The sequence below is a fragment of the Homarus americanus genome, unplaced genomic scaffold (genome assembly GCF_018991925.1).
Source record: "Homarus americanus isolate GMGI-L3 unplaced genomic scaffold, GMGI_Hamer_2.0 scaffold1024, whole genome shotgun sequence".
Classification (NCBI taxonomy): domain Eukaryota; kingdom Metazoa; phylum Arthropoda; class Malacostraca; order Decapoda; family Nephropidae; genus Homarus; species Homarus americanus.
The window spans coordinates 1,303,409-1,320,827 of NW_024715228.1; the positions used below are offsets into that span (position 1 = coordinate 1,303,409).

Sequence of the window (17,419 nt, forward strand, 5' to 3'; positions counted from 1 at the left end):
TCTGAAGATATCTTGAATAAAGACAAAAGCTAAGGTGGTGCTCCATTGTTTCCCTTTTCCTGTGTGGTTATATATATATATATATATATATATATATATATATATATATATATATATATATATATATATATATATATATATATATATATATATATATATATATATATATATATATATATATATATATATATATATATATATATATAAAACAGTGTCACATCACATTATTTTACAAAAAGTATTTTCTCATAGGTTTTTTATTTAATACAATCGGTAGTAATGCTCGTTTTTGCCACAAAATTAGTGAAATGTACCTTTCCTAATCTTTACCTAACCTAACCTTTACCTAATTTAACCTTACTATGCCTTACCTAACCTAAATTTAAATCAAGTGAATGTTATGCTTTTACTGATGGTTTTGTGCAGACAAACAAGGTAAAACAGGCTGTGCAATTGTATTATATAAATAAAAAGAGATGTTAGTGTCAAACAAGCAAAGGCTGACAACTGGGCCAGCACAACACAAACTGAACTACAGTAACTGGAATCTACTTAGCCACAGACTGCCTTAAAGTAAATGGAGGTGGGGTGATATTCTGTGACTCTCAAAGTGCTTTGAAATCAATGAACAGCCCGTCAGGTTTTATGTCTAAAGTTGCATGTGATATTAAAAGAAATGTGATAACTGCCAATGAGAACAACTTTCGTATCGAATTTGTGTGGATTCCGTCCCATGTTGGAATCAGGTATCATGACCATGCTGATAGACTGGCCAATGAGGCATGTAAGAAAGAAAATGTTGACCGTGACCTTGGTCTGTCCAATGCTGTAATTAAAAACATTCAAGTCAGAATCATGAACTCTGATCTAGAAGAAGTGAGAAATGCAGAGAGACCTGACAGTTGTAGCATTAGTAAATATGACAAATTTTGTGACAAGAGGTACCAGTATGGCCAGCATAAGGACAGAACCACACAATGTGTTATAGTTGTGGCCAGAATTAGGCTAGGATACAGACACATCTGGCAAGTTAGTAACGCTGTACCCATACCGGAACACTCAGCATGTAAACTTTGTGATAAACCTCTAAAGCATACACTTGAACACTATCTTATTGAATGTGACACTGTCAAAGACTTCAGGCCACCTGGCTTATTGTATCATGAACTTTGTAATTACTACATTGAATCGGGGGTGCTTGAGGACATTCTTGCTGTTTATCCCAAATTTGCTAGCCTACACTGATTAGTCTTCAATTAGAATATGACGTCCAATATATATCAACCACTGTCTTGCATGACAGCGAACAGTGACATCACCATATGACTCTGACCTATATATACTGCTAATGAATATGATGCATTTCTTTGTGTACGAACCTCTGTCCTGCATGACAGTGAACAGTGACATCACCACATGACTCTGACCTATATATACTGCTAATGAATATGATGCATTTCTTTGTGTATGAACCTCTGTCCTGCATGGCATTGAACAGTGACATCACCCACATGAATCTGATCTCTGTATATATATGAAGATCGTTACGAGGGACGGCCATCTAGATATCTAACCGACCTTCTTAATAATTTTGTTGCCTGATTCACCTTCTTCTCGCAATGGCCCGAGAACTTCAGCTCATTGTCAGCATACACACCTAGGTCCTTTTCATATTCGGTCTCGATTAATGCAGTTTCGTCGTCCTGTTGGGACATGTGATACACCTCCTTACCGTTGGTACGTCCCAGGTGCAGCCTCTTACACTTTGTGACATTGAATCTTAGCAGCCATTTCTTTGACCATTCTTGAAGCTCACAGAGATCCTTCTGCAGCTTTTCACAGTCTGCTTGGTCCTTAATTTTCCGAAATAATTTGACGTCATCCACAAACATTTGTATGGAGGAGTGTACAGCGTCAGGCATGTCATTTATGAAGCAAACAAACAACAGTGGACCCAATACACTGTCCTGTGGTACCCCGCTTGTGACAGGTACGTATGAGGATTTCATGCCATTAATCACCACACACTGTTTGCGGTCATGAAGAAAGTCTCCAATCCACTTTAGGTTAGGTAAGGTAAGGTAATTTAGCGTTCAACTTATTGTCTTTAACCATTATGATGATAATTATGAATGTTTTGGTTATAAATCACTTACCCATTACCAAAGCTCCTTTGTATACTACTGTTGGCACACATAAATGAGTCATGAGTACTTCTTGGATACTTGGCAGAATAGCTTGTTATAACTTGAAAGGTATATTTTTCATTTCATATGTGGCACGCATACCAAGGAACTTCTTTCAGATTTTTACTACGAGGCTGCAATAACTACTATCTTCAGTTTGCAGAGGAAGATGTATACGAGTATAAGCTACCTTTTGAAACATTTCACATAAAAACAACTAAGAAATATAGGAACAGTGAACTAAAATGAAATTTAACACTTTTATTGTTTTAATAAATAGGTATACAAGAAAAAATTTTAATAAAAAATAAATATTTTTCTTTTTTCCTACAAGATAAAAAAAAAGGCAGTTTACAGTAGCAGATAATAAATGAAGGAAATACTGTAACTACCCTGAGATTCTCATTACTTACTGTACATTACTATACAGTAATAGCAATTGCAAGGTATGGCAAAAGAAAAAAAAGAAAAAATTTACAGTAATTGCTACATATTTGAATTGTATGTAATACAAGGAGATAAAACAAACCCATGCTGAGGTCATCTACTTATTGACACTCAGCTCCTCATGCATAGTTCTTGTAAGCATTTACTGCTACCTCCTGCACAGAATCTAACCTAACATAACCTAAATTAACAGTAAATATATATGGTAATTCTTCCTAATGCAGTTGTACCAATGCATTGATTTCATCACATTCAACTGGCTAACCTAACCTTCCACCTCTGAGGCTACAATTGGAAAATAAATTCCTCTTCTTCTCAAACAAACATCCCTGAATGGCAACATCACTAATTTAACCAGCCATTGCTTATTCTGTTGTAGTCGGGTGGTACACGGATTGGTTGGTCGTCCTAAAAGGTACAGTACTTGGTAAAGCATACTAATAGTAAATAATTGCTTTTCTGAGTATATTCATTATCACAGAGTGCTGTTGCCTATAAATACATGATTAAAATTGCAAAGTGTATCAATACTGTCATGAAAAGTCAATGAAAACTAGGTTGATTGAAAACCAAGGTGAGGTTAAGTAAGGCTGCCAAGGTTTTAACCACAGATGTGAGAGTAACCTTTATGTTATATCTATTCAGGAGTAGGAAACTTAACCTAGGTTCCTGCTCATCTGAGGCGTTTATGGTATAATACAGTACTGTAGGTTAGGTTTGATGACCATGAGATTTCCTAAGAAATTTCTCTTACAATAATGGCATTTGAAAATGATAGAAACAGGTATTTTTAACCGATCTAGCAGTGTGTAAAATGTGCCATATATCTAGTAGTATGATGCAACATAAGGAATAATTGAACAATGTTTTAGCAATGTACAACAGGGAAGGGATGGATGGAGGGGAGTGAAGGGAGGGGAAGGTAAGGGAGGGAGTGGAAGAGAAGGGAAAAGGGGGATTTAGGGATGAATAAAAGCAGTAGGGAAGGGGCCCTCCCAAAGGCACCGGCTTCCACAGGGGTGGTGAAGCCCCCAGGGGCCCTCTCAGATATGGAGGCACCCCTAAGGGCACTCACATGGATGGTGGCACCCCTAGGGGGCCCTTCCAAAGGTGGCAGCGCCTCCAATAGCCCACCTTATGGGTGGCTGAGCTCCTAGGGGCCCTGCCAGAGACGATGGTGCTCCCAGGGGCGGCGGCGCCGCTAGGAGCCTGCCAGGGGCAGCACCACCCCCTAGGGGCCCCTTCCAAGGGTGGCGCTCCCAGTGGCCCTCCCATATGCGGAGGCGCCCGAAGGGGCACTCATGGGGGCAGCGGCGTCCCTAGTGGGCCCTCCCAAAGAAGGCAGCAGCCCTTCTTAGGGGTGGCGTAGCCCTACCAGGGGCGATGGCGCCCCCAGGGGCCCTTCCCGGGGCAGTGACATTCTCAGGGGCCTTCCAAAGGGCAGCGGCGCCACCAGGGGTTCTCGGGGCGGCGGTGCTCTCAGGGGCACCCCCAAAGGTGGCGGCGCCCCCAGGGACCCTTCCAGGGGTGGTGGCACTCCCAGGAGCGGCGGTACTCCCAGGGACCCTACTGGCGGCATCGGTGATTGCAGCAGCCCTCCCAGGGGCGTCACTGACCCCAGGGGCCCTCCCAGCGGTGGTAATGCCCTCAGCGGCCCTCCCAGTGGCGGCGACGACCCCAGGGGCTCTCCCAGCGGCGGCAGTGCTCCCAGAGGCTATGGTGCCCCAGGGGCACCCCATCCCAGAAGCCCTATAGCCTGCTTGGTCGTTCTGTTGTACATATTGTATACGTCCAGCAATCCATTACTTAACTGTGATTGGTGGACTAAAATGTAAATCCACCAAATTACAGCCAATAGGAGAACAGATCAGTCAGTCAGCACAACACCCCAACTTATGTTTTCCTGTTGGATATTTATTTTCCTTTACATTGTTTATGATGCGATAATACTATAAATGCGATGGGCGGTGTATTTATTGAACAGCATATCTCCCATTGTTCTAAATAGTCCAAAAACAATTGCCCTCAGGGACCCTTCAGGGGCAGCACTCCCTGGAGCCTTTCCTTTAGCCCTACCGGGGTGTGGCGCCCCCAGGGACCTTCCCTAGGGCGGCAGCAACCCCAGGGATCATCCCAAGGGGGTCGGCGACCCAAGGAACCCTCCCAGGGGCGTCACCGACCCTAGGGGGCCTTGCAGTGGCCTGCCAGGGGTAGCAGAACCTTAAGGGTCCTCACAGGGGCCCTTCCAGAAGCAGCAGCGTCCCCAGGGGCCCTCCCACCAACAGCAGCGCCCCATGGGCAGTGGCGAGCCCTACGGGCGGCGCTGCCCACAGTGGCCCTCCTAGGGGCAGCGGTGTTCGAGCCCAGGAACCCTCCCAGGGGCATCAAAGATCCCAGGGATGTCGGCGACCCCAGGGGCCCTCCCAGTGGTTGGCGGCGCCCCCATTGGCCCTCTCAGGGGCATCAGTGACCCCACTGACCCTCCAAGGGGCGCCGGCGACTCCATGGGTCCTCCCAGGGGGGTCGTGCAAGGTCCCTCTTAAGGGCAGCCTCGATCCCAGGGGCCCTCCCAGAGACAGCGGCGCCCCAGGAGCGCTCCCTCCCAGAATGCCTGTAACTTGCTCTGTCGTGCTGTTATACATATTGCAAACATCCAGCAATCCCTTACTTAACTGTAATTGATGGACTAAAATATAATCCACGCAATCACAGCCAATAGGAGAACAGATCAGTCAGTCAGCACAACACCCCAACTTATGATTTCCTGTTGGATATTTATCTCCTTTACATTACCGCCACAGTAGGATAAACTAGAAGGAAGAGAGAGAGAGGGAGAGGGAGACAGGAGAGAGACAGAGGGAGTGTCTACAATTAACTTTGCTGGAAGCATGCTGGACGGTGTATTTATTTAACGTCATATCTCCCATTGTTCTTAATAGTGCAAAAACAACTGCCCCCAGAGGCCCTACAGGGATACCATTCCAAGGGGACTTCCCTGCAACGGCGGCGACCCCAGGGAGCCCTCCCTGCAGCGACAGCGACCCCAGGGGCCCCTCCCAAGGAAGTCGGCAACCCCAGGGGCACTCCCAAGGGCGTCAGAGAAGCCCTGGGGCAGCGGCGAACACAGGGACCCTCACAGTGCCCTGCCTAGGGGCGGCAAAGCCCCAAGGGCCATCACAAAGGCGGCGATGCCCCCAATGGCCCTCCCAGGGCAGCAGCGCCATTCAAGGGTCCTCCCAGCAGCAGTTGCACTGCAATTGCCCTCGCAGGGGCCCTCCTAGCGGTGGCGGCGCTCCAAGGGTTCTCAAAGGGGCGGCAGCACCCCTGAGGGCCCTCTCAGTGGCGGCGGCGTCCTAAGAGCACTACAAGTGGCGGTATGCTCCCCCAGGGGCACTCCCAGGGGTGCCTGCGCTCCCAACAGCTCTTCCAGGGTCTGCATCACCCCCAGGGGATCTCCCAGGGCCGGCAGCTCTCCGAGGAGCCTTACCAGAGTGTCCCCCTCCCAGATGACCTATAGCCTGGTTGGTGGTGGTGTTGTACAGTACATATTGCATACGTCCAGCATTCCCTTACTTAACTGTGATTGGTGGACTAAAATGTAATCCACCCAATCACAGCCAATAGGAGAACAGATCAGTCAGTCAGCACAACACCCCAACTTATGATTTCCTGTTGGATATTTATTCTCCTTTACATTTTTCATGATGTAATAATACTAGAACTGGGATGGGCGGTTATTTAACGTCATATCTCCCATTGTTCTTAATAGTGCAAAAGCAACTGCCCCCAGTGGCCCTACAGGGGTAGTGCTCCATGGGGCCCTCCCATTTGTCATGCCAGGTGCAGCACCCCCAGGGGCTCTCCCTGCATCGGCAGCAACCCCAGGGGCCCTACCTATAGAGACATCAACTCCAGGGGCCCTCTGAAGGGCGTCGGCAACCCCAGGGGCACTCCCAAGGGATTTGGCGACCCCTGGGCCCTTCCCAGGGGCAATGGCGAACCCAGGGACCCTCACAGTGGATTGACCAGGGGAGGTGAAGCCCCAAGGGCCATCACAGAGGCGGCGTCGCCCCCAACGGCCCTCCCAGTGGCAGCAGCGCCATCCAAGGGCCCACCCAGTGGCAGTGAAGCTGCAATTGCCCTCGCAGGGACCCTCCTAGCGGCGACGGTGCTCCAGGGGTTCTCAATGGGGCGGCGGGGCCCCCAGAAGCCTTCCCAGGGGCGGCGGCGCCTCAAGGGCACTGCCAATGGTGGCATGCACCGCCAGGGGCCCTCCAAGGGGTGCCTCCGCTCCCAACATCCCTCCCAGGGTCTGCAGCACCCCCATGGGTTCTCCCATGGTCGGCAGCGTCCCCAGGAGCCCTCCCAGAGCGGCGGCGCCCCCATATGCCCTTCCAGAGACTGCAGTGCCCCCAGGGGCCCTCCCAAAGGCGCCGGCCTCCCAGGGGCCTTACCAGGGTGTCCCCCTCCCAGATGACCTATAGCTTGTTTGGTGGTGGTGTTGTACAGTACATATTGCTTACGTCCAGCATTCCCTTACTTAACTGTGATTGGTGGACTAAAATGTAAATCCACCCAATTACAGCCAATAGGAGAACAGAACAGTCAGTCAGCACAACAACCCAACTTATGATTTCCTATTGGATATTTATTCTCTGGGGACAATTGTTCTTTTACTAGTAAGATCAATGGGAGATATGACGTTAAATAAATACATCACCCATCGCAGTTCCAGTATTATTGCATCATGAAAAATGTAAAGGAGAATAAATATCCAACAGGAAATCATAAGTTGGGGTGTTGTGCTGACTGACTGATCTGTTCTCCAATTGGCTGTAATTGGGTGGATTTACATTTTAGTCCACCAATCACAGTTAAGTAAGGGATTGCTGGACGTATGCAATATGTACTATATACAACACCACCACCAAGCAAGCTATAGGTCATCTGGGAGGGGGACACTCTGGTCAGGCCCCTGAAGCGCCGGCGCCTTGGGAGGGCCCCTGGGGGCACTACAGCCTCTGTAAGGGCACCAGGGGGCACTGCCGCCTCTGGGAGGGCTCCTGGGGGTGCTGCCGGCCCTAGGAGAACTCCTTGGGTTGCTGCAGGCCCTGGGAGGGCTCTTTGGAGCGCAGGCACCCCTGGGAGGGCCCCTGTGGGCGCTGTACCCGGCAGGTGTAAATGTAGGGGGCCCTTTGAGTGCTGCCCCTGTAGGGCCTCTGGGGGTTGTTGTTTTTGCACTATTAAGAACAATGGGAGATATGACGTTTTAAATAAATACACCGCCCATCGCATTTCTAGTATTATCCCATCATGAATAAAGGAGAATAAATATCCAACAGGAAATCATAAGTTGGGGTGTTGTGCTGACTGACTGATCTGTTCTCCTATTGGCTGTAATTTTGTGGATTTACATTTTAGTCCACCAATCACAGTTAAGTAAGGGATTGCTGGACGTATGCAATATGTACTGTACAACAGCACCACCAAACAAGCTATAGGTCATTTGGGAGGGGGACACTCTGGTAAGGCCCCTGGGGCGCTGCCGCCGTTGGGAGGGCCCCTGGGGGCACTGCAGCCTCTGTAGAGGCACCTGGGGGCACCGCCGCCTCTGGGTTTCCTTGGGGCGCTGCCGGCCCTGGGAAGACTCCTTGGGTTGCTGCAGACCCTGAGAGGGCTCTTTGGAGTGCAGGCACCCCTGGGAGTGTCCCTGGGGGAACATGCTGCCGCTAGCAGTGCCCCTGAAGTGCCGCCGCCACTGGGAGGGCCACTTGGGGTTTCGCTGCCCCTAGGAGGGTCCCTGCGATGGCAATTGCGGCGCCACTGCCGCTGGGAGGGCCCTTGGATGGCGCTGCAGCCCCTGGGATGGGCCCTGGAGGCGACGCCACCTCTGTGAGAACCCTTGGGGCTTTGCAGCCCCTGTGCAGGCCACTGTGAGGGTCCCTGGCTTCGCAGGTGCCCCTGGGAAGGCCCCTGTGTCGCCGACGTCCCTAGGAGTGCCCCTGGGGTTCCCGACGCAATTCGGAGGGCCCCTGGGGTCGCTGTCGCTGCAAGAAGGGCCCCTGGGGGCTCTGTATCTGGAAATGGAAATGGGAGGGCCCCATGGAGCGCTGCCCTTGTAGGGCCCCTGGGGGTACTTGTTTTTGCACTATTAGGAACAATGGGAGATATGACGTTAAATAAATACACCACCCATCCCAGTTTCAGTATTATCGCATCGTGAAATATGTAAAGGAGAATAAATATCCAACAGGAAATCATAAGTTAGGGTGTTGTGCTGACTGACTGATCTGTTCTCCTATTGGCTGTAATTGGGTGGATTTACATTTTAGTCCACCAATCACAGTTAAGTAAGGGATTGCTGGACGTATGCAATATGTACTATATACAACACCACCACCAAGCAAGCTATAGGTCATCTGGGAGGGGGACACTCTGGTCAGGCCCCTGAAGCGCCGGCGCCTTGGCAGGGCCCCTGGGGGCACTGCAGCCTCTGTAAGGGCACCAGGGGGCACTGCCACCTCTGGGAGGGCTCCTGGGGGTGCTGCCGGCCCTAGGAGAACTCCTTGGGTTGCTGCAGACCCTGGGAGGGCTCTTTGGAGTGCAGGCACCCCTGGGAGTGTCCCTGGGGGAACATGCTGCCGCTAGCAGTGCCCCTGAAGTGCCGCCGCCACTGGGAGGGCCACTTGGGGTTTCGCCGCCCCTAGGAGGGTCCCTGCGATGGCAATTGCGGCGCCACTGCCGCTGGGAGGGCCCTTGGATGGCGCTGCAGCCCCTAGGATGGGCCCTGGAGGCGACGCCACCTCTGTGAGAACCCTTGGGGCTTTGCAGCCCCTGTGCAGGCCACTGTGAGGGTCCCTGGCTTCGCAGGTGCCCCTGGGAAGGCCCCTGTGTCGCCGACGTCCCTAGGAGTGCCCCTGGGGTTCCCGACGCAATTCGGAGGGCCCCTGGGGTCGCTGTCGCTGCAAGAAGGGCCCCTGGGGGCTCTGTACCTGGAAATGGAAATGGGAGGGCCCCATGGAGCGCTGCCCCTGTAGGGCCCCTGGGGGTAGTTGTTTTTGCACTATTAGGAACAATGGGAGATATGACGTTAAATAAATACACCACCCATCCCAGTTTCAGTATTATCGCATCGTGAAATATGTAAAGGAGAATAAATATCCAACAGGAAATCATAAGTTAGGGTGTTGTGCTGACTGACTGATCTGTTCTCCTATTGGCTGTAATTGGGTGGATTTACATTTTAGTCCACCAATCACAGTTAAGTAAGGGATTGCTGGACGTATGCAATATGTACTATACAACACCACCACCAAGCAAGCTATAGGTCATCTGGGAGGAGGACACTCTGGTCAGGCCCCTGAAGCGCCGGCGCCTTGGGAGGGCCTCTGGGGGCACTGCAGCCTCTGTAAGGGCACCAGGGGGCACTGCCGCCTCTGGGAGGGCTCCTGGGGGTGCTGCCGGCCCTAGGAGAACTCCTTGGGTTGCTGCAGACCCTGGGAGGGCTCTTTGGAGCGCAGGCACCCCTGGGAGGGCCCCTGTGGGCGCTGTACCCGGCAGGTGTAAATGTAGGGGGCCCTTTGAGTGCTGCCCCTGTAGGGCCTCTGGGGGTTGTTGTTTTTGCACTATTAAGAACAATGGGAGATATGACGTTTTAAATAAATACACCGCCCATCGCATTTCTAGTATTATCCCATCATGAATAAAGGAGAATAAATATCCAACAGGAAATCATAAGTTGGGGTGTTGTGCTGACTGACTGATCTGTTCTCCTATTGGCTGTAATTTTGTGGATTTACATTTTAGTCCACCAATCACAGTTAAGTAAGGGATTGCTGGACGTATGCAATATGTACTGTACAACAGCACCACCAAACAAGCTATAGGTCATTTGGGAGAGGGACACTCTGGTAAGGCCCCTGGGGCGCTGCCGCCGTTGGGAGGGCCCCTGGGGGCACTGCAGCCTCTGCAGGGGCACCTGGGGGCACCGCCGCCTCTGGGTTTCCTTGGGGCGCTGCCGGCCCTGGGAAGACTCCTTGGGTTGCTGCAGACCCTGAGAGGGCTCTTTGGAGTGCAGGCACCCCTGGGAGTGTCCCTGGGGGAACATGCTGCCGCTAGCAGTGCCCCTGAAGTGCCGCCGCCAATGGGAGGGCCACTTGGGGTTTCGCCGCCCCTAGGAGGGTCCCTGCGATGGCAATTGCGGCGCCACTGCCGCTGGGAGGGCCCTTGGATGGCGCTGCAGCCCCTGGGATGGGCCCTGGAGGCGACGCCACCTCTGTGAGAACCCTTGGGGCTTTGCAGCCCCTGTGCAGGCCACTGTGAGGGTCCCTGGCTTCGCAGGTGCCCCTGGGAAGGCCCCTGTGTCGCCGACGTCCCTAGGAGTGCCCCTGGGGTTCCCGACGCAATTCGGAGGGCCCCTGGGGTCGCTGTCGCTGCAAGAAGGGCCCCTGGGGGCTCTGTACCTGGAAATGGAAATGGGAGGGCCCCATGGAGCGCTGCCCCTGTAGGGCCCCTGGGGGTAGTTGTTTTTGCACTATTAGGAACAATGGGAGATATGACGTTAAATAAATACACCACCCATCCCAGTTTCAGTATTATCGCATTGTGAAATATGTAAAGGAGAATAAATATCCAACAGGAAATCATAAGTTAGGGTGTTGTGCTGACTGACTGATCTGTTCTCCTATTGGCTGTAATTGGGTGGATTTACATTTTAGTCCACCAATCACAGTTAAGTAAGGGATTGCTGGACGTATGCAATATGTACTATACAACACCACCACCAAGCAAGCTATAGGTCATCTGGGAGGGGGACAGTCTGGTAAGGCCCCTGAAGCGCCGGCGCCTTGGGAGGGCCCCTGGGGGCACTGCAGCCTCTGTAAGGGTACCAGGGGGCACTGCCGCCTCTGGGAGGGCTCCTGGGGGTGCTGCCGGCCCTAGGAGAACTCCTTGGGTTGCTGCAGACCCTGGGAGGGCTCTTTGGAGCGCAGGCACCCCTGGGAGGGCCCCTGTGGGCGCTGTACCCAGCAGGTGTAAATGTAGGGGGCCCTTTGAGTGCTGCCCCTGTAGGGCCTCTGTGGGTTGTTGTTTTTGCACTATTAAGAACAATGGGAGATATGACGTTTTAAATAAATACACCGCCCATCGCATTTCTAGTATTATCCCATCATGAATAAAGGAGAATAAATATCCAACAGGAAATCATAAGTTTGGGTGTTGTGCTGACTGACTGATCTGTTCTCCTATTGGCTGTAATTTTGTGGATTTACATTTTAGTCCACCAATCACAGTTAAGTAAGGGATTGCTGGACGTATGCAATATGTACTGTACAACAGCACCACCAAACAAGCTATAGGTCATTTGGGAGGGGGACACTCTGGTAAGGCCCCTGGGGCGCTGCCGCCGTTGGGAGGGCCCCTGGGGGCACTGCAGCCTCTGTAGGGGCACCTGGGGGCACCGCCGCCTCTGGGTTTCCTTGGGGCGCTGCCGGCCCTGGGAAGACTCCTTGGGTTGCTGCAGACCCTGAGAGGGCTCTTTGGAGTGCAGGCACCCCTGGGAGTGTCCCTGGGGGAACATGCTGCCGCTAGCAGTGCCCCTGAAGTGCCGCCGCCACTGGGAGGGCCACTTGGGGTTTCGCCGCCCCTAGGAGGGTCCCTGCGATGGCAATTGCGGCGCCACTGCCGCTGGGAGGGCCCTTGGATGGCGCTGCAGCCCCTGGGATGGGCCCTGGAGGCGACGCCACCTCTGTGAGAACCCTTGGGGCTTTGCAGCCCCTGTGCAGGCCACTGTGAGGGTCCCTGGCTTCGCAGGTGCCCCTGGGAAGGCCCCTGTGTCGCCGACGTCCCTAGGAGTGCCCCTGAGGTTCCCGACGCAATTCGGAGGGCCCCTGGGGTCGCTGTCGCTGCAAGAAGGGCCCCTGGAGGTTCTGTACCTGGAAATGGAAATGGGAGGGCCCCATGGAGCGCTGCCCCTGTAGGGCCCCTGGGGGTAGTTGTTTTTGCACTATTAGGAACAATGGGAGATATGACGTTAAATAAATACACCACCCATCCCAGTTTCAGTATTATCGCATCGTGAAATATGTAAAGGAGAATAAATATCCAACAGGAAATCATAAGTTAGGGTGTTGTGCTGACTGACTGATCTGTTCTCCTATTGGCTGTAATTGGGTGGATTTACATTTTAGTCCACCAATCACAGTTAAGTAAGGGATTGCTGGACGTATGCAATATGTACTGTACAACACCACCACCAAACAAGCTATAGGTCATTTGGGAGAGGGACACTCTGGTAAGGCCCCTGGGGCGCTGCCGCCATTGGGAGGGCCCCTGGGGGCACTGCAGCCTCTGTAGGGGCACCGCCGCCTCTGGGTTTCCTTGGGGCGCTGCCGGCCCTGGGAAGACTCCTTGGGTTGCTGCAGACCCTGAGAGGGCTCTTTGGAGTGCAGGCACCCCTGGGAGTGTCCCTGGGGGAACATGCTGCCGCTAGCAGTGCCCCTGAAGTGCCGCCGCCACTGGGAGGGCCTTTTGCTCATCCAGGTATTACAACTAGATCTGTCATATTGTGCCTTGTCCGAGAAGTTGTTAGTCTTAAGGCCCTCAGTCTACATGGATAATTGAGATGACATAGTTCTGAAATCATTTTAGTCGCTCTGTGTTGCACCTTTTCTAGGGCTGTTAGATCTTTCTGAAGGTAGGTTTCCATGCCTGTATACAGTAATCAAGACTGGGGCATACTTGAGATTTGTACACTTGAAGGACCAATTTTCAAATCTCTGCTTCTTTTCCTCACTTGTTGCACCGTCTTCAATGAATTACCTATCACAATGCCAAGATCTCTCCAGCTTAGAATAAATAAATTATAGTAAAATACAGCACAGTACTGTATGCAAAACTGAATAAATGTAAAACATTAAAATGAAAGCCACGATCTTTGTTTACTTTGCAATTTTATTGACATTACATATACAGTATTTACAGTGTGAGATGTCAGACACCAGCTAAACCTCTGCAATTCATCAAGTAACTGCATTTTGTCTCTTGCATTTGAATTTTATGTACAAACTATCACAAACATTGTTATAAGTTTTGAATTGTATAGAGCATTGGCATGATTAATTCAATAGTTTGGATACATTTATATTTCATATACAGAATAATGTTTTTTTTTCAGAAATTCCTTTATTACATATTTTAATTCAATAATGTAAGTGTACAGTGGTACTGCACACCTCTCACAATTGTTGAAAAAATTCAGGTCTGTCTTCAGATTATCACACGTAATTATTCTTTTGTTCCATTTAAATATACTGTACTGTACTGTACAGTATACAGTACATACCTTGTTTTAGAGTTTACATCTGATGTAGCAGTGTCTGATGCAGCATTCTCACTGAACAACAATGATGGACAACCGTCAGCTAAATTCTACTATGTACATCCCTAGTTTTCTTACATTTGTATGCACTAATATCAACAAAGGCACCTAAAGCTTCTATTTTTCAGTCTGATATTCCCATAAAAATTATTTTGGACACACCAAATTATAAGTCATTAATTACTCATAATGATATTCTCCAAGCAAAGAACACTATCAATGATAGAATTATTCAGTACTAACATGAAAATTAGTGAATAAGGGTCAAATATTGTTGCTGTCAAGTAGGGCCAAGATACATGTTGTATTACTTTACATCAAAGCTACAATATAACCAGTCCTGGGTTTTTATTCTTATAGTCATGCAAGGTTCAGCATACATCTAGATACCTGTAATACAGACATCATTCACAACACTGCACATACAGTATTTGACTAACACCTTCACTAAATTATTTATTGAGGGCTTTTTACTATTTTCATGATATATCATGGCCAAAATTATAGTTATATCAGCTAAACAAATTAAAAAATGCATATTGCTGCAAGGTCTATCTATAAACATGTACAGTACAGTACATACATGTACTATACTGTACTGAACTTGGTAGTCTTTTGCCTCATAGCTTCATACTGTCTCAGAGTTGGAGAGGACAGAAGTACACTGTATCTTAAGAATAAATTTAATTTAATACAATATACCATACATATCCTCTATTGCCATTTATAATGATGTGGAACATAAGGGCCTATTATTTTACATAAATGAAGTACAGTATTGATCCTACCAAGTCTACAGGGTTAAAACCCATAAATCCTTTGACAATGGTGGCTCAGACTAATCCAATGGTTAAATATACCTTCCAATCACAGCAGTCCCTGAAAAGGTATCAGAGACAACAGTCACCATTTATGTTGTAATTCCAGGCTTCAGTCCTTAGTTACTATCAATTTTGCAAATGGGAAGAGGGAGGCTACTTAATGAATTATTTTCAGCTGCAGCTGCTTATGGAATTATTACACAGACTTGATGGGTTTATACTTCTTAAGTCACCTGAGCCAGACATAAGGTTAAAAAATAATTCCAAAACTTCATCCGATTAAAACTTTCACATTTATTTGTTCCAGAAATTTGTGAGATTACTTACACAGTTACTTTGTACATTGCAAATAGAAATAGAGGATTTCTTCTACATTCTTTCTTACATCACACCCTTTGTGTTCAATGAATAATAAAATGAATTAAATAGATAAAAATATTCTATTCACCTGTCTATCTTCTCCAACCGGGCCTTTTCTAACTTGGACATCATTAGATATACTTTTATTAATCCAGGAACTACAATCTGGAAGTTTGAACTTTACCTTCTACACTTCCATGTCGAGAACTTTACTGCTGTACCTGTAGTTCTGTATGTAAATGAGTGGATACAATGACTTTAAACAACACTAACAACTCATGTCCACCATACAGTACTGTATTACACAAAATGCAGGGGGCTTTAGCCATAGAAGCACACAGCAAATAATTTTTTTTTTTTAATATTTACAGGAATATATTTATCATGTAATTATGTAATATAACAATGGAAGCCAGTTGTGATTTAAGGCCATAGAATTCAGTATGATTATTTAGATACCCATTTACAATCAGTATTTTTCTATCTAGAATAAAGAGAGTTTCAATGAGATTACCGTATGTATTTTTTTCATATAAGGATGATTTGTGCAGAGCAAAAATCTAATTTTAATAAATAAATACTATACTGTTTACAGAAAATTATCAATAAGGGTATCTATCATTTTACAGTGTCCTGTTACCGAATTTTACTTTATGTTGTGTACAGACAGCACAGGGGATGTGAGAAAAGGGAAGGTGCTTGAATGAATGAGTGTGCAAAGTTGTGCTGTAGTGAGGTATTGAAGGAATATCTGCATAACCTACTGTGCCTCATGTATGGTGGGGAGCAGCAACTCATTGAATACTGTATGATTTATACTGTACATTATATATGTTAATGATATAACAAATTTATTATCAAGAATTTGTAAACTACAGTACAGTGTACAGTATCACTATATATTCCCTATACAAAAAGAATAAAGGTTCTTTATGTGAGAATCCAGCTATATTAAATTTTAGTCTGGTTAACCCACTGTTAACATTACATGGTACAAATTCCAGGATTATCCTGTCTGCCATTGGTAATTCTTTTCTTGAACATACATTACAGGGAATTCACTGTGTACCATCAACCGAGTCTGTTTCACACTACCGAGTTCAAGTACTGTACAGCAATGATATGCGTATAGCTTTCTGATTTATAGCTTTTAATTCTTTCCTTGTATGTACACTAAATTAACTATCCTTATCAAGCATTTTTATAATGAATTAAATGAAGCAAAATGCTTCAACCATTAGACAAAGCCGGAATAATTGGTGCAGAGCTCTTCCAAGGATGAGAGATTTGTGGATAACGAAATGACTCTCTCAAACCCAGAAAAATCCAACGTCCTGGGAGTTTTCCAGGTACCCGACTGGGAAAAGTTTCTAGGAATTTTCTTGAAATTGCACAATATTTCATCCTCAGAATTGAATCCCTTATCCTAAAAAATGGAGTTTCTGGAATTTTCTCAGAATTTTTTAGAATTACGCATTATTTCATCCTCGGAATTTGCTCCCAGACTCGGAAAAAAAATTAGGGGGAGATTTTCCGGAATTTTCTTGGATAATCACCTGATTTTCAACCTCGGAAACTGTGACAGACCCAGAATTGAGAGAAATATTCTGGAAAAATTCTGAGAATTTAAATTTCAGGTACCGTATCATTTTTGCCACTTATCAGCTTACTAGCCGTTCGGGTGGTCTGTCCAGTTTTTAGAACAGGAGGAAACCAGAGACCGGGAGACCTGTGATGTTTGGTAGTGAAGGTCACACTGGATAACACCCTTCTCACAGGTGTCTGGGCCGAGGCTCAAACCCTCGAGATATTGGCGAAAGTTGCTGTATGGTAATTAATTTTTTTTAGTTATTTTTTCGTGGAAACAATTACTGCTATTTGAAAATACTACAGTATATAGATATTGAAATAAATTCTGAATAAAGTAAATTTTAAATGTACAGTACTGTAATACAATTTGACAGTAACATTAACTCACACAACTACTGTACATCAAGAAAAAGTGCTATATACAGTCAACAACAACAATTTCTGCACCTTTACTGTGTTATACAATTCTGAACATGGGTTTTATGTGCATTCCTGTTAATTTCACTGTAATAACTATACGTGATAAATGGAATAAATCATATTGGTTACACATTGCATCACACCAATCTTACCAAATGAACATGACTGTAAAGTATATTTCCTCAAAACTTTTAACTTCATTACCATAAAATATTTCT

At 47.6% G+C, this 17,419-nt stretch overlaps 2 protein-coding genes across 2 annotated transcripts; one reads left to right on the forward strand and one right to left on the reverse strand.

Moving 5' to 3' along the window:
• Positions 1–5,032: 5,032 nt before the first annotated feature.
• On the forward strand, positions 5,033–7,110 carry LOC121854887 (basic salivary proline-rich protein 2-like). Its single transcript, XM_042349703.1, has 3 exons — positions 5,033–5,165; positions 5,573–5,771; positions 6,435–7,110. The coding sequence occupies exons 1-3, from the start codon at positions 5,033–5,035 to the stop codon at positions 7,108–7,110; spliced, it is 1,008 nt and encodes a 335-aa protein (XP_042205637.1).
• A 1,025-nt stretch (positions 7,111–8,135) lies between these two features.
• Positions 8,136–15,320, reverse strand: LOC121854899 (collagen alpha-1(I) chain-like). The gene is made up of 9 exons (XM_042349712.1): positions 15,280–15,320; positions 14,871–14,889; positions 12,919–13,237; positions 12,008–12,565; positions 11,522–11,728; positions 10,538–11,095; positions 9,947–10,258; positions 9,068–9,625; positions 8,136–8,710 (listed from the first exon to the last, which is right to left on the reverse strand). The coding sequence occupies exons 1-9, from the start codon at positions 15,318–15,320 to the stop codon at positions 8,136–8,138; spliced, it is 3,147 nt and encodes a 1,048-aa protein (XP_042205646.1).
• Between the last annotated feature and the right edge of the window lie 2,099 nt (positions 15,321–17,419).

What these genes read in the sequence shown, in the direction of transcription:
- LOC121854887 (XM_042349703.1), top strand. Translation starts at nt 5,033, where the DNA reads ATGTCGGCGACCCCAGGGGCCCTCCCAGTGGTTGGCGGCGCCCCCATT. An exon ending in TCCCAGGGGGGTCGTGCAAG is followed by an intron (nt 5,166 to 5,572) that starts GTCCCTCTTAAG and finishes TGTTCTTAATAG; the next exon opens with TGCAAAAACAACTGCCCCCA. An exon ending in CGAACACAGGGACCCTCACA is followed by an intron (nt 5,772 to 6,434) that starts GTGCCCTGCCTA and finishes GTGGCCCTACAG; the next exon opens with GGGTAGTGCTCCATGGGGCC.
- LOC121854899 (XM_042349712.1), bottom strand. Translation starts at nt 15,320, where the DNA reads ATGTCCAAGTTAGAAAAGGCCCGGTTGGAGAAGATAGACAG. An exon ending in CCCAGGGGCCTTACCAGAGT is followed by an intron (nt 12,566 to 12,918) that starts GTCCCTCTCCCA and finishes TTCCATTTCCAG; the next exon opens with GTACAGAACCTCCAGGGGCC. An exon ending in GATGACCTATAGCTTGCTTG is followed by an intron (nt 9,626 to 9,946) that starts GTGGTGGTGTTG and finishes TTCCATTTCCAG; the next exon opens with GTACAGAGCCCCCAGGGGCC.